This window comes from Pistacia vera, unplaced genomic scaffold, assembly GCF_008641045.1.
Source record: "Pistacia vera cultivar Batoury unplaced genomic scaffold, PisVer_v2 Contig143, whole genome shotgun sequence".
Taxonomy (NCBI): domain Eukaryota; kingdom Viridiplantae; phylum Streptophyta; class Magnoliopsida; order Sapindales; family Anacardiaceae; genus Pistacia; species Pistacia vera.
The window spans coordinates 568,318-592,070 of record NW_022195500.1 but is presented as its reverse complement, the minus strand read 5'-3'; the positions used below and the strand labels follow the sequence as shown (position 1 = coordinate 592,070).

Sequence of the window (23,753 nt, the reverse complement as noted above, 5' to 3'; positions counted from 1 at the left end):
TCAAAATACTCTACCAAACACATTTTATTCAAATCCTATTCTCGTAATAATAACATAACTCAACTCAACAATACCATTTCAAAAATCTTACCCAAAATAACAAAACAAACACACTAATGAAACCATTATATATGAGTTATTTCATATGAAAAAAATTATAGAAACAATATTAAATAAAGTAATTGATATCCTATAATGAGTGCACGGAAAATAAAATGTTTTGTTAAAATATAAAGATTATATTACAATAGTTTGTGAGTAATTTTTTTTTTTTTTTTTTTTTTTTTTTTATGATCCGGGGTATCTATGTTAGATTGTGCACACCTCAATTAATCTTCCGAATCCTAAAATTACTGCCCGGGTAAGGGCTCCAATTGCTCGAACTAAGGAGACCATGTTAGATCCACCTTTTACTCTTTTACCATCAAGTAAGTAAAGTAATTGATATCCTATAATGAGTGCACGGAAAATAAAATGTTTTGTTAAAATATAAAAATTATATTACAATAGTTTGTGAGTAATTTTTTTTTTTTTAATGACCGGAGGTGTTTAGGCCAGCTTGCGCATACCTCAATTAATATTTCAAGACCTTTAATTTATTTAAACTCATTAATAATTAATAAAATGAATTATAAACTGATATTGACAACCAACGTAAAAAAAAAAAAATTATCAAAATATTTATTTTCTAAGTAATTATAACAAATCCTTTAAGTTTGTATTTTACAATAATTGTAATAATATTATTATTCATGTTTAAGTTTTAAAAATATATCATTAATGTTATAATCTTAGTGGTGTAAGTGTAATAGATTAAGGAAGATAAAATGTTTAAGAAAGTAAAATCGAAGGGGGGTTATAAATATTCTTTTCTTTTCACTTCATTGTAATTTTAAAAATGAAGGGGAGGGGGGCTTTTTATAGCCAACATCCCCTCCTCCATTCACTGCCCCAAAGTTAAGGTGGTGTATGTACATATTTTACAACACTCCCCCTTAGACATCCACCGCTTACAGATAATTGTATTTAACCTTATTCAAGAAAAACGCAGTGGAAAAAAACCTAAGTAAAGAAATACAACTCTATAATGAAACTATAATATGAAGTTGGACGTGCTTCATATTGCCTCATTAAAAACCTTGTCAAGAAAACCCAGTGGGACAAAACTTGATCAAGGAAAAAAGAGTATAGTGCACATATGTCCAGTACAATAAACAATATAAAACTATTCTAAAAAACTCCTCCTAATTGCTGCTTCACTTGATCAATGCTCCCCCTCATAATGGTAGAATTAATTTAGTAACTTATTGAGCCGCCGCATACCAATGTTATACACTAACTTTTCAAATGTTGATGTCGGTAAAACCTTAGTGAATAAATATACAAGATTATCACTGGAGCGTAATTGTTTGACATCAATCTCTCAATTTTGCTGGAGTTCATCAGTGTAAAAGAACTTCGGTGAAATATGCTTGGTTCTGTCTCCTTTGATATATCCTTCCCTAACTTGAGCAATATATGCTGCATTATCTTCATTTATAATTGTGGGAGCATATGAGGTATGTCTCAATTTGCATGTACTTTCAATATGATGGATGAGAGATCTTAACCATATGCATTCTCAGCTGGCTTCATGAAGAGCAAGAATCTCGGAGTGGTTGGAGGAAGTAGCAGCCAATGATTGTTTTGTAGAGCGCCATGATATTGCAATACCATTATGAGTGAACATATCCCGTGTGCGAGTGGGCTTTGTGAGGATCAGAAAAGTACCCAACATCTGTATAGCCAACTAATTTAGGATCATTAACATATTTTTTTGGATAAAACAATCCCAAGTCTTTTGTTCCACTGAGGTAACGAAAGACATGTTTGATCCCATTCTAATGTCGGCGAGTTGGTGTAAAGATAATCTTGCCAACCGATTCACCATAAATGCTATGTCTTATCTCGTACATTGTGCCAAATATAATAATGCACCTATTGCATTTAGATACGGTGCTTCAGGACCAAGTATCTTTTCGTCATCTTCTTGAGGATGAAATTGATCATTTTTAGGATCAAGAGACCGAACAACCATAAGGGTACTCAAGGGGTGAGATTTATCCATATTAAATTGCTTTAGGATCTTTGCAGTATAATTTGATTGATGGAGCAAAACTCCATTTGAACAATGCTCGATCTGCAGGCCGAGACAATACTTTGTTTTCTCGAGATACTTCATTTCAAATTCTTTTTTTAAGTACTCAACAACTTTTGTGACCTCTTCAGAAGTCCCTATTAAGTTCATGTCATTGACATATACTGCCACAATTGCAAATCTTGATTCTGACCTTTTTATAAAGACACACAAACATATATGATCATTGATGTATCCTTCCTTAATTAGATATTCACTAAGACAGTTATACCACATTCGTCTTGATTGTTTCAACCCATATAATGATCTTTGCAATTTTATTGAATACATGTTCCTTTTATTTACTTCTGGCACTTTGAATCCTTCAGGGATTTTCATATAGATATCAATGTCCAATGTACCATACAAATACGTAGTGACAACGTCCATGAGACGCATATCAAATCCTTGTGAGACTGATAAACTAATCAAATATCAAAATGCGATTGCATCCATCACTGGTGAAAATGTCTAATCAAAGTCAATTGTAGGTCTTTACAGGAAACCTTAAGCCACTAGTTTGGCCTTATACCTAGCAATCTCATTTTTCTGATTTCGTTTCCTTGTGAATACCCACTTGTATCCTACGGGTTTCATGTTTTCAAGCGTTTGGACTACAGGTCCAAATACATTATGTTTTGCTAGGGAGGTTAATTCTACTTGAATTACCTCTTCCTATTTTGGCCTATCATGTCTTTGTCGACATTCATCAACAAAACATGGCTCAAACTCATCATTCATAATTTCAGTAGCTACTACATATGAGAATATGTTATCGACAATAGTTGTCTCATGATTCCACATTTCTCTAGAATGAGCATAGTTTATAGAAATTTCTTCATTTCTATGTTCTTATATTCCTCCAGGGATTTCTTCCTTTTCAGGGGCTTGTGTCCTTTTGGGGATTGTTAACTCTTTTGGAGTTAGTTTAGAGGATGTGGAATTGTCAATGATTCCAATATTGTCAATATTGGCACTGATTTGATTCTGTGCCTTTCGTTTCCTAAGAACAATATCTTTGGCTCCAATAGGCCTACCACGGTTTTGGTGTGTAACCAATGAATCAATTGCTGCCTGTATGGATTGTTACATTGGTAACATCAATCCTTGATGGTGTATTGATAGCAGGAATATATGATCTCGTTATTCTTGCTACATCTATAAATGCATCGGCATTTGGTTGGTAATATTTTGCAAATATGTTATTCTTTACACTTCAATTTCAGATTGAGATATGCAAGGATCTAAATGAGATATAGAATTCACTTTCTAGGAAAGTGAATTCTATATCTCATTTAGATCCTTGCATATCTCAATCTGAAATTGAAGTGTAAAGAATAACATATTTGCAAAATATTGGTGAAGACCTTACTTTAGGAGGCTTTACCTTTTTTTCCTAAAGATGGGACTGTTGTCTTATCAAAATGGCAATCCGCAAAACGTGCGGTAAACAGATCGCTCAGTAGGGGCTCAATATATCTGATGATATGTAATTGGAACTTGCACAATACAACCAAAAGTTCTTAAATGGGATATATTAGGCCAATGCCCAAATACAAGCTGTGTTGAGGAGTATTGATGATATGCATTGGGTTTTAGGCGAATTAATGCCGCAACATGTAAAATAGCATGAGCCTAGACAAAAGTTGGTAATTGCGTACGTAATAGTAAAGTTCTTGCAATTAATTGGATACGCTTTATAAATGACTCCGCCATACCATTCTGGGTATGTACATGTGGTACTGGGTGCTCAACATTAATTTCCATTGTTGTACAATAATCATCAAATGTCTTTGAGGTAAACTCACCAGCATTGTCCAAACGGATTGCTTTAATTGGGTAATATGGAAAGTGTGCCCATAATCTGATAATTTGTGCCAGCAATCTAACAAAGGCAACATTATGGGTAGATAGTAGACAAACATGTGACCATTGTGCTGATGCGTCAATCAATACCATAAAGTAGCGGAAATGTCCACTTGGTGGATGAATAGGTCCACATATGTCCCTTTGAATTCTTTGTAAAAATGATGGTGATTCTAACCAACTTTAGTGAAGGATGGCATAAGTGCCAATTTGCCTTGTGAGCAAGCGATACAGGTACTCTCATTAGGTGATAGAATCTTTAGGTTCTTTAATGGGTGCCCATGTGAGTTTTCTATGATCCTACGCATCATAGTAGATCCTCAGTGACCAACATGGTCATGCCAAATTTTAAAAAGTTTAGGATTAGTAAACTTCTGGTTCATAACTGCATAGACTTCAACATTCTTCAGGAATGTGTAATATAACCCTGATGAGAGAGCAGGGAGTTTTTCTAGTATATGCTTCTGGCATGAAATATTAGCAGTGATGCATAGCAACTCCATCATTTTCACTTAAAGTATATCTTTGAAACTAAGCAAATTTCTTCTGGATTCGCTAGAATATAAAGCATCATGGATACTTAATTTAATTCCTCTTGGTGACACGAGTGTTGCTCTTCCGAAACCCTCAATTTTGTTTGTAGATCCTGATATGGCATTTATTTTAGTCTCAGTAAAGGTCAAACCTGAGAAATATTTTCTATCCCGAAGGATAGTATGCGTTGTTGCACTATCTATTATACAAATGTCTCCAACATTACTAGATAATTAGTAATGATGTTTACTGAACTTTATCTTCATGATATGGAACTTCAGGTCCAATTTTTGTCTCTATTTTACAAACTTCATGTTTGTAATTAGTATTTAGAATTTCAAGTTCTAAAACTATATTTATTTATGGAACTTCAAGTTCATTTATCCAATATAATATGGAAGCATAATTGCTAACATTGGTTATCAAAAATATGATAAAAACATATCTAACCATAAAGATTGTATGTAACAAGAATAAACAGATCCGACCATGAAGGTGGTATTCAACAATAATAAATAGGTCCGATCATGAAGGCGGTATATAACAATAATAAATAGTCTAGCCATAAAGGCGGTATTTAACAATAATAAATAGATTCAACCATGAAGGCTGTATTAATAAATAATAAATAATAAATAGATTTAGGCATAAAGGCGGAATTTGATGATAATAATTAGATCCAACTATAAAGGTGGAATTTAGCAATAATGAGTAGTTCCGACCATAAAGGCGAAATTTAGCAATAATAAATAAATCCGACCATGGAAGCGAAATTTAACAGTAATAAATAAATCTGACCACAGAGGCGAAAACAGAGATTAAGGAACACATGTGGGATCGAAAATACATGGAATTTAATGATAATAAATAAATCTAGCCATAAAAGTGGAGGTGGAAACAGGGATTAAATAACATTTGTAAGGTTGAAAATACGTACTTTCAGTAGGCATGCACCGTTACACTTGATAAGTTCTTCGTGTTGATAACGTGTTATAATCTTAGTGGTGTAAGTGTAATAGATTAAGGAAGACAAAATGTTTAAGAAAGTAAAATCGAAGGGGGGGTCGTAATTATCTTCTTTTCTTTTCACTTCATTGTAATGTTAAAAATGAAGGGGAGGGGCGCTTTTTATAGCCAATGCTCCCTCCTCCATTCACCACCTCAAAGTTAAGGCGGTGGATGTACATATTTTACAACAATTAAAAGATTTTCAACTATACTAGTTGAAAATAAGACTATTTTGGGTAATTTTGATGTTTACTTACATGACTTTAGTACATGTGCAACATATAAAAAGGCACCATGTAAGTAGTAGCACTCTTTTTACATTTTTTTTTTTTTTTTTTTTAGTAATAAACATCTTACAAAATTGTTTGTTAGACTTCACAATGATATTCAATTTTATTTTAGGGGTGTTTGGTTGGGGGTTACCTCATTACTGAGGTAATGTTATTTTATATTACTTAGATTATCACGTTTGGTTGTCAAGTAATATAAAATTCTGGTAATCTTCCAAAACCAGTAGTAATTACTGTTGGTTATATATGAGATAATTTGATTACTTACATTTTCTTAGGTATTTTTAGATTACTTGATAATCTTATTTTTGTTACAATTTCAACCTCAACTACTAATTTTTTTGGACAATAATGCTCTTATTTTGAAACAATTTACAAATATATTCATGGACTATTTTATCCTTATATACAAATTTTTTAGGACATGAATACCCTTGAACTTGAACAAAATTACCCAAGATTGGTGGCTGAATCTGGCCACCACTGACAATGGTTGAAGGCCGGCTACCATAGTAGGAGACGAAACGACATATGAACGACAAAATATATAAGAGAATTCGAACTCGGCTTGCCTGCTAAGTTGAGCTGCTCAAGCTTGAACTCGGCTTGCCTGCTAAGTTGAGCCGCTCGAGCTCAAGCTCGGCTCGACGACCAACACCCTTAGCCTAAGCAGGTTAAATACTAGGGAACCCCCCTAATTGTCAAGATACGTATTGGGTTTAAGCAAGGGTTTTTGGGCTTGAAAACAAAACCGTGAAGGGTTGCGCTTTGAAGTAGGGCCACTCAGGCTGCTGAAGTGAGCAATATCTTAACGATGTTGAGTTGGCTATGGGCCAGGGTGTTACAATTGGTATCAGAGCCAATCCGAACCGAAAGTATGTGGATAGTCAAGAAGTCTCGCCTAGCCTAAGAAGGATCGCAGCGAGGACGTTGGATCCTAAGAGGGGGGCATTGAGACATCCCACATTGCTTGGGAAGGAAGGGCTTGAACTGGTTAAATACCAAGGAATCTCCTAAATGTCAATACGCGTTTTGGGCTTAAGACTTTTGAGCTTGAAAACAAAACCATAAAGGGGCTGAGTTTCGTAGTCGGGCAACCCAAGTTGCCAAAACGGACAATATATTGAAAGTGTTGGGCCAGCATTGGGTGGAGGTGTTACAATAAGTATCAAAGCCAATATATTGACAACCTACATCACTTGGAAAGGAGGGCCTGAGCTAGTTAAATACCAAGGAATCTCCTTAAATGTCAAGATGTGTTTTGGGCTTAAGTAAAGATTTTTGGGTTTGAAAATAAGACAGTGCAGGGTTGAACTTCAGAGTCGGGTCATCCAAATTGTTAAAGCGGATAATATCTTAATAGTATTTGTTAGTAAACGGTCCCATACACGCAACGGAAACAAAAAAAGTAATTATGGGATCGTTTACATGAGCCAAGATCAAGGGTATAATTTTACAATTTATATTAAATAAAATATGCAGAAAAATAAATTTGAGTTTAAAGAAAACAAACGCACGTTGGAGGCTCCTCCACATTTGTCGATGAATGTTTTGCTACCGATCCAAGTGTAGGATCGAACCTGCGTAGTCCGCACGAAGACAATCTCAAAAGGAACCAAAGAGGGATTTGCTAGATCCTCTTTGGCTTCAAGATTAAGAAGAAAGCAAATCAAATTGAATTGATTTCTAAGCAAAAGTGCTTCTGCCGTAGGAGTGTATTATCAAAGAGGGGCTGCTGTGTTTTTCAAAGAAAAATCCTATATCATTTAATTAACACATTTTTCTTTTTATAGTTAATTAAGTTGCCTTAATCCCATACGGAATAGGCTTGGGCTCCAACCCAAACGCCCCATGTTGCCAAACACTCCCAATTTAATATTTTATTTTCCATCATTATCTCAATTAAAATAAATTAATATATATATATATATATATATATTAACATTTAACAATAATGATAATATATATTTAAATATGTGCGAACACACATTTAAACGTAATTTCATTTATTTAATTTTTCTAACAAATTAAATAAAGGCTACGACCTCAGCAAATTTAATTGTACTATGAAATTACCAAAATACCCTTTCGGCTTAAAAACGAAAACCGCCATTCTTTCTTCTTGGATCTAAATTGTCTTCTATGTGTGTGACCCATAGGCTTCTCATCATATCGACAGTGTATATTGTCGCGATTAACACCAATTAATCGTCTCACTAATACACAGACCAAGATTAGCCCCTAGCAAGGCATTATGGCTACCCGATAGATTCAAATCAGCAAAGTAGCTACCTGTCAATGATATGGTTACTGTGCAATTCGATCCTTTCATCATACGTTATCTCGACGAGACGAAGACATAGAAATAGTGTCAACCTTCGGTTACTCTCGATATTATTTACTTAGTTTCTGGACAAATGACCCTGTATTAAAAACTGGATAGAGCAACACCTCAATCTCACTGTGGCCACAGTTTTAGTGTCATTGCCATATACTGAATAGCTGTGGATAACTTTCTCCCATACCCGGGATTGATGAATCCTCTGTCTCCACCATAGTCTTGATACACTCCTTGATGCAGTCAATCACCATCGTATTGACAGCTCGAAAAGAACTACTTTACTAGCGTCAAAACTCCACCAATCGCTGCACAAGGCGCTCCAGTGATCTCAAGTCTAAAGATCCACATGTACTACCATTCGTTAGAGGATTTATTCCATACACTGGGGTTACCATCCATATGGAATTCTCTAGTGGGTCGTCCAGTGAACTTGTTGCGGTGTACCACCTACAGCAAACACCCTGTGTTGCACCAAGTTGTCACCAAACAACCTTTACAAGTGAGATCAGTCATTGCCTTTCGACAGGGTCGTTTAACACTATGATACCCTTACCGTATTATCTGTGCCCTTACTTCAGAATAATACTGGGGCTATGGACGTTTTTATAATGGCCACCATATGTGCTCATAGGGTTCTCACTATCAAGATTTGAAACACTTGATACTCTCGTCACGGTTCTACCATTCTAAGGACATATATCAATACATATTGTAATAATAATGATTTACGCGATATAGAATAAAATACCTTTTATTGATTAATGAACATTATTACAAAAAGTCAATTCTACAATAATTGATTGACTCTAGAGTATCTACTCTAACAGTATTGGGCCGGTTGTGGGTTGAGGTGTTACAAATAAAACTCACTATTGACATTTTCATACTTTCTGGATTAATTTTTGAGTTGCTGTATAGTTTTTAAGAGTTTTTCTTTTTTCTTTTATCTGTAGTCTGTATAAACTCCTGCTATCAAAGTAATCCTTCCGGCTTCCAATTTCCAACACATGATAAAAACCATTACTCATAAAAAAAAAAAAAATAAAAAAAAAAAAATAAAAATTGTAAGAGAATAATCACTAGAATTTGATTTTTGGGAATTATTAATAAATAAATAAAAAAAACTCATTATAAATAAACCCCAAGAGTCCAGCAAACAGATCCAACTCACCGAACTCGAAGACTACAAGGACGAACATGTCCATTTAACCAATTTGATTACCTTTAACTTGAAGTTAACACTCCGATCAGGGGAAGATAACTACGTCAAGTAACAGTCACAGACGCAGACCACTTATCTCTGCCACCACCAATCGTTCGTCGCCAGTCCACCGCCATCCACCGAGTTCAAAATTCGATCTAAAACTGATTTTCGTTCTTCTATATATATATTTTTTTGAAGTTTGATTGCAGCCTCTAGATTTCTCATCATGAACTGCGAAGTCTGCCAACTCAAAGAACTGGTAATTACAATCAACTTCTCAATCAAGAACTTATTTAGCTTGATATGTTGTGTTGATTCTCTGTTCGTTCATAAATTAGTAGAGTTTTAGTTTGTAATAAATCTATCCTGTTTAATTGTTTATAGGAAGTCGAACACTATGAATTACGCGAAGTTTTACGCTGTAAGTTGCCATTTAGCTATATCTTTTTATGCTCAAGTTTTGTTTTATCGTTTTCAGATTTCATATTTGAGTTAATTTGAGTCCAATTTAATTTAATTTTTTTGTTAGAATATATATATATAGTTCTGCACTAGCGGAAGGCGTTGTGCACTGTCATATTTCTTTGTGCTATTAGCTTGTAAATACAATTCATTTACATTGATTTGCACCATCATTGTGGCGAATACAATCCATTCACATGGTGCTGCACAATTAACTGAGTGAATATACTTTATTCACCATAAGCGCAAGCATGTAGCTTTTGCACAGGTGATTGAGTTTTAGTAGCCATGCCATTTTGGTGTGGCATGTGAGTGATTTGGCCAACTAGAGCTGTGCTATATGTGTGTGTGTGAGAAACTGAAGTCGCAAGGTTATACTGGTGGCAGGCATATTACACACAATTGTGTTTCAACGGGCATTAGGTCTTGTGCGGCCTAAAGACATTGATCTAGAACTGTTTGAAATCACATATGTAAGCAATTCTGATTTACTGCCTAACTGTGTGAATTTTGTGTTGTGGAGCGGAAGAAATGATGCTTTGATTATTTTTTAATGGTTTTTGGATGGTTCCTGTATCGTTGTATAATAGGTGCAATGTGGGGATGCAGAGGTTGAAAAGAAAATAGATGAGAAGATTGAACAATTCATAAGTTGGGTTGAAAAACACCCCAACAAGAAAAGCCAGGTGGGTCTTGAGTTTAATTTGGTGTATCTTTTAGTTTGTTGGTATTTTCATATACCTCTAATTTCCACATGATGTAATGTTTTCCAAGAACAATAGTCAGCCAAGTTTGTTAATGTTGATTGTGTTTTTGCATGCGATACCTTAGTAGGGACATTCACATTTCAACCTCTTTTGATTTTATGAACTATTGTTTTTCCATGGGCATGAAGAATCTGGTTAAGGATATCACATGTTGAATACTCTTTTCAGCGAGAATTTAATTTTTGTCACTTGCATATTGTGACAGATGTAAGTTTTTTGTTACGATTTTAATTATGGGCACTTCTTAACTTATTTTGTTATTTGCATGTTGCTGAATTTAAATGTTGTTTACATATACCTTTGCATTTTACACTTCATTTTACTTGTTGTTGAGGTTCATCATCTACTTTGTTAGTTTCTCATCATTTTTAATGTTTAAGAGTTTACTGATTTATGGATTAACAATGCAGATATGTTTATCTTTCTATGAAGTCAAAAGTAAACAGCCATCATGGTTCACTAACAAGATTGAACGCCTATATTGGGAACAGTGGTATGTGAACTTGAATGTGTCCCAACTCCCAAGAGCACATTCTATTAAGTCTCGTCATTCCAAAGTTGTTGATCCTGGAGGTATATATCGCCGTTTCACATTTAACGTAAAGAATTTCTAAATTTCAGTCTCTAAATGGAATTTCATTTCCATTTACCTTTGTCTTGCCTGTGAAAACAGAGAGTGCATCTGAGGAGAGAAGTGCTCGCAGGCCAGCACTTGAAGCTTCTCTTCGCGATGTTTTATTTCAAATAATAAAATTTGTGAACGAGAAAAAGGACCATGTTCCCCCTATATCTGAGGGTGTCATTTATTTTCCATTTGAAATAACTATACCAAGGTCAGCTGCCCTTTTTGCTTTTACCTGATTTAGCTAGATTCCTAGCATACTTTTGTGTTCATTATGTCACTTATCACACATGTTGTGTATGTGGAAAGCGAGATTGTTTGCGTGTCTTTCTTGAATGCCGTACATCTCTTGCTTTTATACATATCTTTATTTCCTTGAACTATATCTATGTGATGCAATGCCTTACATTTGGATGAGTTTTTGTTATTGTTGTGGCAACAATACAACGCCTTCAAAATTGCATGACATGTACTTGAGAATTTATGTCATGGATTTTTTTCATTTAACAATGTTTGTTTGTCTTGTTAATATTTTTGCAGAAAAAGATCACTTGAAAATTTTAATCTTGTATTTGATGGAAGAAAAATAGTGTTCAAAGTTGCTCTTAGGTGAGATGAAAAAATGGACGAGACAGTATTCAACAGAATCCTTGTATAAAAATTGCTATTATCTTTGTTTACCACACTTGGAGGTTGGTGGTTGTCTTTCTATATAGGTCTTTATATTGATACTGCTTGTAATCGTAACTTTTTTCTATTTTATGCATTACCGTTTCATGGGTTATTTGGGCCTTATAATTTGCTTCAGAATAGGTTTATGCCTACAATTGAAAAAGAGGGTTGAGGTAGTATTTAAGGACTTATTATGGTGGTTGAAGGCTGCTGGCATCTTGGAATGCCGGTAACAAGGAGAAATAAATACAGTTAAGTAGAATAACTTATTTTGAGCAACATCATGTCTGATACTACAGTTTATATGAGGTCCAGAATTCGGAGTGAATGTACTGACTAGCAGAAGTTCTAATGTGAATCATACCATAATTTTTATCTCTCTCTCTGATCATTTTGGTCCAGCATCTCTGATTGTTTAATCACCCAGGTAAGATCTAATACATATATCATCTGGCACAGAATTCATCTTTAGAATATTGGCATCCTGACATTGCATTGTTGAGATTGCACTATGATAATTGTGCTCTAATTAATTTCTTTGGAGTAACGTAACGGAAGAATCATCAGTTTAAACTTTCACTATGCTGATCATGACTCCAAATGCTAAAGTTTCCAAACAAAGAGATTATTCTTATTCTTATAATTTTCTGCTGAGAAAACCTAGAAGACTTTTGCAAGGGAAGACTGCACAGCATAGTTTGTTATTTATGCTTTTAGGAATACAGTTTCTTTAAGAGAATTGAATCGTAATAATGCACAAAAATGTGTGTGATTAAAGTAATATTCTGGAGTGGGTTAGAACAATCATTTATTGGTTCTTTTTTTTTTTTTTTTTTTTTAATACTAGTAAAAATGTATCCAATGCATATTTTGGTTTGAATTTATTTTCTATTATTTATTGGGTTTCTTTATGTGCATAAAAATCTAACTAATGCATATTTTGGTTTGAATATATTATCTTTTTTTCTTATAATTGGCTTCTTGGTATTTGCATATATAACTAGTAAGTCCGAACACAGTTGATTGCTTAGCATATGATTAAGAAATCTGAATTCACAACCTTTAGGGCAGATGTGTAACCTTTCCCAACAAAAGAAAAAAAAAACAAAAAAATGGTCAAATGAACTACTATAGCGTCTCATGCAAATGATAGTAATCTGTTTTACTGCTTTCTGTTCATGCCACCAACCAAATGATCCCTTCTCCTTTTTAAATCGAGCTAGCAAGATAAATTATTCTTAATGCATGTGTTGCCTGTCTTATTAGAAATTATTTCTTGCAGTTCATTGGACTCTGCTTTTGGGATGGATATGATAAAGAGAATGCTGCAGACTGGGCATCCAACCATGCTTAGCTGATGGAAGAGTTGGGTAGCTGATACACTTTTAAATAAAAAAAGATAAAATAATCCCCCATTGATTACAAATCCCTATTTCAAGGAAAGAGTCGAGGTAAAATAGTAATTTGATTTTTCTCATTAATATATTACTGTCTGCAAAACATGAATATTGGGGTTTTTGGTGTTGTATATAGAAGCAAATCATTGGTGGATGTTGAAATGCACCTTTATATTTTCCTGTACACGGTATTCTGTTACTGGTTCAATAAATGAGAGCCATGAACTATGATGTTGCCTTTTTCTTTTTTAAATTGCAAGTTTAATAGCTCATAGCTGTAAGATTAGCTTCCTTTGTTTATACTGGGTAATTACCAGCAGCTATCACAGTTGTTGTGGACATTCTTGGCCATGTTTGGCTTATTATTTTTATCCATATTCTCAATCCTATTCTCCAAATAATGTTTGGCACATTATTCCAGAAATATTACCCAATTTTTTTTAATTACTTTTAGACCCCATAAGGTTATTAATTTTATCAAATACACCCTAAAAAAAAAGTTTAAAAATTATTAAAAACACCCCCGCGACCCATACTTGCCAGATTCCGGCAACCACCGTTGGTGGTAGTCGGAATCTATACAACGGCCTACTTAATGACCATAAATGGCTGGAAGTTCACCGATCTGGCCTTTTTCGGCCAGATCCACCACGGATCTAGTCGGAAAAGGCTAGATCTAGCTGTAAAATGTCATTTTATATGTTGGGGTATTATTAAATTAGCAAACTTAGGGGGTTTTTTTATAAATTTTTAAATTTTACCTCGTAATACTCCCATATTCAATTATCTAATACTATCCTCAAAATCTTATCCAAAATAATAAACCAAACGCCCTTATTATCAATTATGAGCGGAATTTAATTTCATAATAAAATAAGTGAGCTGTGAGCTGTAGAAGTGTTAATTTGCAATTAAGACTTGAGTTATCTCTGTTTGCAACTAAGATGCTAGGGCCTTTGAGATACTGTAACCTTTTAAAGTTTTACTAGTTAATCTAACAAAGGCATATATTAAAAATAAAAATCGCTATTTGATGCATTTCCTAAATCATTTCTCAACATTCTACCATGGCTATCCGTCGATATTTGTTTAGTTGGATGCTAGTGCTTGGGCTTTAATAGCATGTGACATGTATTAAATTATTCATGGAGGTTAGTTTGGATTGTTGGGCCAACTAATCTTTTAGGGTGCGTTTGGTTTATGGATTGTTGGATTACTGGAAGGTAACATTTGGTTCGGGATGATATAAGATTAATCATGTAATCTTTGTTTAATTTTCAAGATTCTCTCGTTTGGTTATCAATTAATAAAATATTACGTAATCTTTTTTTGCAAATAGTGTTTATTGTTGGTAATATTGGGGGTAATCAGATTACCTTCCCAAGGGGTGTTAATATAAGATTACTGAGATATTCTTAATTTTGATCATATTTTGCCCTTAATCTTTTATCATTTCGGACACATTTGCCCTCATATGTCTACCAAATAATAATTACCCAGACCCCCTACATTTGAGAATTTAGCTAAAATACCTTCGCTATAAAAAAGTTTAAAAGTTAACAAAATACCCTAAACCATCCAAGACTACTGTCGGCCACTAGCCACCACCACTGGCCGCCGGCGAAAGTCGTCATATCGGCACAAGAGTAGCAGGATCTTGTCGGTCGTGTACCGGTAAAGACGTCTGGCCATGGATTTGTGATCCATGGCCGGAAATGGCTAGATTTGGCCATTTCATGGCCAAAGATGTGGCCGTGAAATGCCATTGATCTGGCCATGAAAAGGCCAGATCTGTGGCCGTTTCACGACCATATATTTGGCCGTGAAACAGACATATTCACGGCCAGATCTAGCTATGAAACAGCCAGATCTGGCCGGATTAGGCCTTACAGGCGCGCGACCAGCTAGATCCGGTCAGTTGTGTGCCATTACGGTGGCTGCTGGCGGTGGTAGCTGGCTATTGACAATGGCTGGGGGTGAGTGGGGGTGATTTTGTTACAAATTAAAATTGTATATGGTTGGGATGTTTTAGCAAAATCTCAAATATAGGGAGGTTAAAAGAAATAATTTAAAAAATAATAGAATAAAATAATAATATATTATTATTTAAAAAGGAGGGCAATTTAGTAATCTACATAACATACCCACTCATTTATTCTCCCAACCAAACATATTATTATAACATACTCACCAATTTATTCCAATCGACTAAACACATTTCTTTAAAGATTCCCTAGTAATCTATATTTCCAGTAGTACAACATTCCTCAGTAATATAACATTCCCTGAACCAAACGCATCTGAAATGTTATATAAATGGAAAATTATATTACCTTGAAGATTACTGAGAATCTTTAGGAAAATGTGTTTGGTTAGTTGGAATAAATTAGTGAGTATGTTATATTAATATGTTTGGTTGGGAGGAATAAATTGGTGGGTATGTTATTTAAATTACTAAATTGCCTTTTTTTTAAATATTAATATAATATTATTTTTATTATTAATTTTTGAATAATTTCTTTTAACTCCCAACATTTCAGATTTAGCTAAAATGCCTCAGCTTATATAAAACTTTAATTTATAACAAAATCACACCCACCACCTTAAGCCACTGTCGGCCACCGCCATTTGCTGTCGGAAGTCGTCGAAAGAAGTTGGAAATCACTATGAGTAGCCCACCATCACCAGGAGGCTTCGATATGGCCATATTGATGGCCCAAAACGACCATATCAGAGTAGATATAGTCGGAAATGGCCATAATAGTTTTGTCCATTTTCAGCCAGATCTACTCCGATATGGAGGTTATCAGATTACCTCTAATATTACTAACAACAACTACTGTTGGTATTAAAAAATTATCAGAATCTAATATTACTTGACAACTAAACGTGGTAATCAAGTAACATAAAATGACATAACCTTACTAATCCTATATAACCCTTAACCAAATGCCTCCTTAGGGGTATCTTTTCTAATACATTAGGCCTAAACCATTATGGTACACCAAATCATGAGTCTTGTTTTTGTTTTCTAGAAAATAAATGGGTTGCTTTATACACACACACACACACACATTCACAAACCATTCTTACTAACTTTTTCTCACAAATGCGACGTATCAGCTCACAATGAGTCATGCCTACCTAATAATAGGTCTCATCTGACCATATACGAACTGACTAATTACGAGCTATCACGTCAACGTTGTTGAAAGAAAGTTGTAAGAAGTGTTTGTCAACATATATATATATATATATATAGATAATATATTATAATATATATATTATATATATTACCTTATGTATATATATATTACCTATGTAATTATATATTTAAATAGTTGAATTACGAATTAATATTACAAATTGATACCCCAATTTTCAATTTCAGATGTTAAATTTAATAGTTAAAATATAAGCTTCTTCAACCTAATATTTTTCACAATTTTCTCAAAAAAAAAAAAAAAAAAAATCTAGCAAGGCCATGGCTGTCAGTTGCTGCAAGGCCTACCAGGTCATCACCATCGCAGCTAGCCATGGCCATTGTGAAACAGAGCCACGCCAGCGACAACAGTAGTCAGTAGCTGACCCCTCGGCCCTCGGCCCTCGCCCCAAGGCCCCACTCACCTGCCCAACTTTCATCATCACTTTCTTTCTATCACATCTTTGAATTTTGAGATTTTTAACTGTGTTTGATTTTAAATGTGGTTTGCGTAGTTTGACTAACCTTAAATTAGATTATGTTTTATATTTGAATTTTAGAGTATACTAATTTAATAAATTTTTTATTAACTATTTTGTATATTGATTTTGTAATTTAATTCATCATCAATCACAAAATTTGTGTATTGGAAGTATTAAATACAGTAAAACCTCTTTATAGTGATACTCTATATAGGAATAAACTTTACATAGTCATAAAAAATTATATTCCTAATTTGAGATAGTTATAAATCAGAATAAACTCCACATTGTAATAAGTTATACTTTTTCTAATTCCCGTCTTAAGGAAAGTTGTCTCCACATAGTAATAATTATATGTATATTGTAAAAAAAAATATGCTATGTTACATTAAAGGTTGACAATAATTTATGCTTTAGAGTTGTTACCACATCTTTTAACTTGTGGGTACATTACTCGCTAGCATGAACATTTTCTTGTTGAAGCCAAAATATTTGTAGCCTCTCGAGCATGTTTAGAGCTTCTTGGTACGAAGCTTTTTGTATTTCCGTACTATCCTCATAATTATTTCCTTTTTCTTCTTGTCTAATCGTAGCAATGATTTATTCTTCTGTTAAAGCATACATGACTTGTTGCTCATTTGGATGATTAAGGAAGACATTAATATCCATTTGATTAATGTAGTGAAGTTGTCGAATCTGATCACTCAATTCTACAATGACTTTTTGATTCTTCTCATTCACTTCAATTGTAACTTGCAATTCATCAACATCGGGGGTCTTAATTTTATAATGCTTAAAACAATTGGCAATTGTCTGTGGCTTTACATCAATTGACCATGCAACAACTGCATTTACAATTCCATCAAAGAATCTTTATTGGTTCTAAGACACGATCTTCTATCCGTTTCAAAAGTAGGCAATTGAAGCGTTGAATTGAAACTCTAATACTATTAAAACATGAATTGAAATCCTAATATTATACTACTAAAACATGAATTATGAAATAAGAAATCTTTGTAACTAAACCTCTATTTAGTTATAACCTCCTCATAGTAATAAAATTAATTAATCCTACCATTATGACTATAAAGAGGTTTTACTGTATGTATTAACTGTTTAGTTTGTTTTAGTTTTGTTAATACATTCAGTTTAGTCTGTTAGTAAAGTTGTTGGTCAGTTATTTAACTTAGTCAATTTAGTTAACTCAAGTTAGTAGTTAACTATTGTTATCTTGTTGTATATAAAGAAACCTTACGCATCAATAAACGCGTGGATCATTATTCTTTCCCAAATACACTCTTCTCTGTTTCATTTCCATGTAAATCAACATGGTATCAGAGCATAGAAACCTTCCGCATCTTGATCAAAATCAGTTCAATTAGGGTATGTTTTTACTTTAATCAAGTCGAAGAAGCTTAATCTTCTTCAATTTCTCACAAATTCTTTAGGATCTAGCTCGATAGCTTTTCTTCTCTCAGCTCGATTTTCGACTTGACTTTGTTCTTCTTCTTCTGATTGAAATGGCTAATGTGAGTGATGATTTAGTTGCTCCTTCAATAGACTCCAATTCGCCCCTCTATGTTCATCCACCAGATACGCCATGATCTGTGTTGGTCTCTGAACAGCTCGTCGGAACTGAAAACTATGGTATTTGGAGTCGAGCCATGACAGTTTCACTTTGTGCAAAAAATAAGCTAGGGTTTGTGGATGGAACATGCACAAAGCTCTCAGTTCATTTTCGTTTAATTCCGCAATGGGAGAGGTGCAACTCACTGGTGCTTGCTTGGATCTTTAATTATGTTTCGAAAGACATTTTTAATGGGATAGTGTATTCAACAAGTGCAGCTCAGGATTAACAAGACTTAAAGGAACAATACAACAAAATCAATGGAACAAGAATTTTTGGTCTTCATCGAGAAATTGTCAATTTGACTCAAAGCACAAACTCAATAGAAATCTATTTTAACAAGCTTAAGTCGTTTTGGGATGAATTTGACTCGTTAGTAAGTCTGCCTGCTCCAGATAGTGTCTTAGCAAAAGCATATCTGGAACATCTAAATCAACAAAAGCTACTGCAATTCTTGATGGGACTGAATGATTCATACTCAATGGTTCGAAGTTAGATTCTTCTTATGACTCCTCTGCCTAATGTTAGACAAGCGTATTATGTGGTTCATCAGGCCAAAAGCCAAAAAATTTTGGCTGGGATGAATAAAAATTATAAAGTAAGTACTGCTTTGTATGCACACAATAATGGCAAAGGACAAAACAAGGGGCAGAAATACAAAGGAAAAAAGCCATATACTGAATGTGACTTTTGTCACATACCTGGACACAAACGAAAGAATTGCTACAAGCTAATTGGTTATCCAGCTGATTATCAATTTACAAAAGGAAAAAGTAATTCCAAGGCAAAAGTCTCTGCCAACCAAACGAATGCGCAAAATTTAGCCACTGATCCTTCGGAAGATGGTAATTCTACAGCATTGGTTGGACCAGTTCTGACCACTAAGTAATACAATCAAATCTTACAATTGCTGAACAAAGAAAATGTCTCTCACCTCCTACAGTCAATCTCGCAGGTACCTATGTTGCCTTACTTTCTTGTTTTGATAACAATAAATGGATAATTGATACAGGAGCAACCGATCATATAACCTTCAATTTTTCACTCATGAAATCACATACTGTCATAGGACCTTCCACCAAGTATCTTGTAGGTCTACCAAATGGTACTAAAACTTATGTTAAAAATGTAGGGTTGGTTGATCTATACAGTGGTTTGCATTCATCTAATGTCTTACATATCCCTAAATTTCACCACAATTTACTTTATGTTTCCAAACTAACAACCTCTAATAATTGTTTTGTTACTTTTTATCCTGATTTTTGTTTAATTTAGGATCACTCCAATGGCAAATTGAAGGGGATTGGTAAGCATAGTCAAGGTCTATATTACTTTGATCCAAATTTGAAAATTTCTTATTTTATATCAAACATAGGGCATATGAATAAAAATGTGTGTAATACCTTACATTCATAAAATGTTGTATCTCCTGTTTTGCAATCAAATAAAGTGCTTAGTTTTCTTGCAACTTTTATGTCAAAATCTTTGAATCATGATTTTGCATTGTGGCACTAACGGCTAGGACATGTGTCCTATACCACTTTACCACTTAGACACCCTAAATTGCATCAATCAAATTCATCAGATCTTCCTCACTATTCTGTTTGTCCATTGGCCAAGCAGACTAGACTACATTTCCCTCATAGTGAATCAAAATTTGCCCACATTTTTGACCTCCTGCACATGGATATTTGGGGTCCATATAGGACACCTACCCATGGCAATGTTAGGTACTTTCTTACCATAGTTGATGACCATTCTAGGGTCACATGGTTATTTCTTATGCAATTTAAATCCAACACTTTTTCCACCATCAAACAATTTCTTCAAATGGTTCACACACAATATCACTTACAACCAAAATGCATTAGGTCAGATAATGGCACATAATTTTTTAACAAAAACCTTCATGATATGTTGCATAGCAAGGGGATTATTCACCAAAGTTCTTGTGCCTACTCCCCTCAACAAAATGGCATTGTAGAGAGGAAGCATAGACACATTTTAGAGGTTGCTAGGGCTTTAAAAATTCAGTCCCATGTTCCCAATCATTTCTAGGGCTATTGTGTACAAACTGCTGTTTACCTCATTAATAGAATTCCTACTTCTATTCTTAATGGATTGTCACCCTTTGAAATTTTTTTTGATAAACCTCCTGCATTACATCATTTGAAAGTTTTTGGATCATTGACTTATGCAACCATCCTCTCTGCCAAAGACAAACTATCTCCAAGAGCTATTCCTTCAGTTTTCTTGGGCTATTCTCTAACCCAAAAAGGTTACCTACTTTACAATTTGTCCACCCATTCTGTGACTATCACTAGGGATGCTATTTTTTATGAAAACATTTTCCCTTTTGCTTTGTCCAAGCCTTCCCAACTTGTTTTTTCCCCTGATTCTGACTTTCTTGTTTCAGAATCAGATCTTTCTTCATCTTTACCCTCTTCAGATAATGTTTTACCATCTCTCCAGGTTCCAAACTCTACTGTTTCATCTCCTTTATCCTCTCTTCATCACCACATTTTAGACTCTTCTCCTATTCCATTTACTGTTTCTCCTCCTGTTTTGAGGAGATCCAATAGACATACTTGTCCCCCTATTTGGACTCAAGACTTTATTTGTCCCACTGTCTCCCATTCTTCTTTAGCCAACCATATTCAGTACCCCATTTCGAATTATGTTTCTTATTCCACTATCTCACCCTCATATATAAAGCCTTGCTCTCCAATCCTTCCCTAGTTGAACCTAGCTCCTTTGCTCAAGCATCTAAAGACCAACATTGGATTGATGCTATGAAAAAAGAAATCCAAGCTTTGGGGCTTAATCACACCTGGTCATTGGTACCCTTACCTCCTGGAAAAGTTCCCATTGGATGCAAATGGGTTTACAAACTAAAATATAAGGCAGATGGTACTCTTGACAGATATAAGGCACGTTTGGTAGCTAAAGGCTACACACAACAAGCGGGTATTGATTATGCAGAAACTTTTTCCCTTGTTGTAAAGATGGTTATTGTCTGGACAATCTTGGCCTTGGCTTCTATACACAATTGGCCTCTTTATCAACTAGATGTTAATAATGCTTTCTTGCAAGGAGATTTGCAGGAAGAAATTTATATGAGTCTTCCTCAAGGGTTTTCAAAGCAAGAAGGGAAGGATCTTGTTTGCAGGTTGCACAAGTCTTTTTATGGCTTGAAACATGCATCTAGGGCCTGGAACTACAAACTCACTTCAGCTCTCTTAGATGGTGGATTTCAACAATCGAAATCAAACTATTCTTTGTTTGTTAAGCACCAAAATTCTCACATTGTTCTCTTGTTAGTTTATGTAGATGAAATTGTCATCATTGGTACTAGTTTGGACTTGATACAGCAGACAAAGGACTTGCTACATTCTAATTTCAAACTCAAAGACTTGGGGCTACTAAGATATTTCTTGGGATTAGAAGTTGCAAGATCCTCCAAGGGCATTAGTTTATGTCATCGAAAGTATGCCCTGGAGCTAATTTTAGATTCTGGTTTGGCAACTTCTAAGCCTTTTACTGTTCCTATGAAATCCAATTTGAAACTCACTTCTACAGCCTATGATAGTCAGTTTTCTATTGGTCTTGATCCTCTCCTTCCAGATCCTTCAGTTTATCAGAGGTTAGTTGGGAAATTGTTGTATTTGTGCATCACCAGACTTGATATTAGTTTCTCAGTCAACTTGCTGAGCCAATTAATGCATTAGCCCAAGCAATCCCATATGACAGCAGCTCTCAAAGTAGTGAAGTATGTACAATCAACTCTAGGATTGGGTTTGTTTTTCCCTGCAACTAACTCCCTGATTTTGTCTGCCAATAGTGACTCTAATTGGGGCTCTTGCCTCATGACCAGGAAATCAGTTTCTGGTTACTGCATTTTCCTCGGCTCTTCCTTGATTTCTTAGAAATCAAAACAACAGGCGACCATTTCTAAGTCTTCCTCTGAAGCTGAGTATAGGGCTATGGCCTCTACATTTTGTGAGATCATTTGGGTAGTCCAGCTTCTTAAATAACTTGGGTTTTCTGACTTGTTTCTTGTTCCCCTTCACTGTGATAATCAAGCAGCCACCTACATTGCTTCCAATCCTATGTTTCATGAGAGAACCAAACATATTGATATTGACTGCCACATAGTCAAAGAGCAGCTTAAAACTGGCCTCATTCGTACTGCCTATATCCCAATGTTTGAGCAGCCAACTGACATCCTTACCAAGGCTCTTGGGAAACATCCTCATCATCATTTGCTACACAAGTTGGGAGTGTTGGATCTTTACCACCCTCCAACTTGAGGGGGGTATTGGAAGTATTAAATATGTATTAACTGTTTAGTTTGTTTTAGTTTTGTTAATACATTCAATTTAGTCTGTTAGTAAAGTTGCTGGTCAGTTATTTAACTTAGTCAATTTAGTTAACTCAAGTTAGTAGTTAACTTTGGTTATCTTGTTGTATATAAAGAAACCTTACTCATCAATAAACGTGTGGATCATTATTCTTTCCCAAATACACTCTTTTCTGTTTCATTTCCATGTAAATCAACATTGTGAATTAATTTAAAGTGATGTTATTGACTCCTCATAATTTGTCTTAGTAAACCTCGTTTTTTTATTTAATTATAATATTATCCCTCAAAAAAATTACTAAAGATGGTGTAAATTCTTTTTTATACAAGAGAAAGAGTTTAACGAAAAACATGTAAGTACAACAAAACCTCTCTATAGTCATACCGATGGGATTAACTAATTTTATTATTATAAAGAGATTATAACTTAATATAGGTGTAGTTACAAAAATTATTGTTTTGATTTCTTATTTTATAATTCATGTTTTAGTAGTATAGTATTAGGATTTCAATTTATATTTTAGTAGTATTAGGATTTCAATTCAACGCTTCAATTGTCTACTTTTGAAATGTATAGAAGACCGTGTCTTGAAACCAGCAAAAATAAGCGTCATTGATGGAACTGTAAATGCAGTTGATGTGTGGTCAATTGATGTGAAGCCACAGATAATTACCAATGGTTTTAAGCACCGCAAAATTAGAACCCACAGTGTCGATGAATTGCAAGTTACAAATGAAGTGGA

At 34.4% G+C, this 23,753-nt stretch overlaps 1 protein-coding gene across 1 annotated transcript; it reads left to right on the top strand.

Moving 5' to 3' along the window:
* Positions 1-9,361: 9,361 nt before the first annotated feature.
* On the top strand, positions 9,362-13,567 carry LOC116123600 (autophagy-related protein 101). The gene is made up of 7 exons (XM_031409345.1): positions 9,362-9,678; positions 9,804-9,840; positions 10,269-10,354; positions 10,472-10,567; positions 11,059-11,221; positions 11,322-11,481; positions 13,225-13,567. The coding sequence occupies exons 1-7, from the start codon at positions 9,646-9,648 to the stop codon at positions 13,298-13,300; spliced, it is 651 nt and encodes a 216-aa protein (XP_031265205.1). The 5' UTR covers positions 9,362-9,645; the 3' UTR covers positions 13,301-13,567.
* The last annotated feature ends 10,186 nt before the right edge of the window (positions 13,568-23,753 follow it).